At 54.2% G+C, this 522-nt stretch overlaps 1 protein-coding gene across 1 annotated transcript in view; it reads left to right on the forward strand.

Moving 5' to 3' along the window:
• The first annotated feature begins 459 nt into the window (after positions 1 to 459).
• The window catches only part of CUNH7orf43 (chromosome unknown C7orf43 homolog), a 22028-nt gene continuing 21965 nt past the window's right edge, over positions 460 to 522 (forward strand). The window contains exon 1 of the mRNA XM_017741318.1: positions 460 to 472. Within this exon, the coding sequence (XP_017596807.1) occupies positions 460 to 472 (13 nt within the window). The remainder of the gene's footprint in view (positions 473 to 522) is intronic.

The raw sequence follows: 522 nt of genomic DNA on the forward strand, positions 1-522 counted from the left end.
GAACGTCCGCCCCCCCCCCCCTCAAAAATCGCAGGAATTTGGGGATTTTCCCATGGAACCGTGCCTCAGTTTCCCCCTGGGAAAGCAACGATCCCCATTAGATCCCAGTGGGGAATTTTTGGCGATTCCCAGTCTGGAATCGTCCCCGTCCCCTCCCCTCAGATCCCAGGAATTTGGGAATTTTCCCATGGAACCACTCCGTGCCTCAGTTTCCCTCTGGAAGGTACAAACCCGAAACCCCCCCAAAATCCAATTTTGGGAATCTCACTCTGCAACCACTTCGCGCCTCATTTCCCCCGCTCCCGAACAGGTACGACCGCCTCTCTCCGTCCTTTTCCTCAAATCCCGGTGGGAATTTTGGGAATTCCCGCTGTGGAACCGCGCCGTGCCTCAGTTTACCCGTCCCTATGGCAATAAACCCGCGCTGATTGGCTGTGAGAGCTGTCGATCACTTAGATGATGCAGATGATTGGTCGGTTATGCTGTCAATCAAAGCCGAGCTCCTCTTATTCTGACCTATGA

This window comes from Corvus brachyrhynchos, unplaced genomic scaffold (genome assembly GCF_000691975.1).
Source record: "Corvus brachyrhynchos isolate BGI_N302 unplaced genomic scaffold, ASM69197v1 scaffold418, whole genome shotgun sequence".
Taxonomy (NCBI): domain Eukaryota; kingdom Metazoa; phylum Chordata; class Aves; order Passeriformes; family Corvidae; genus Corvus; species Corvus brachyrhynchos.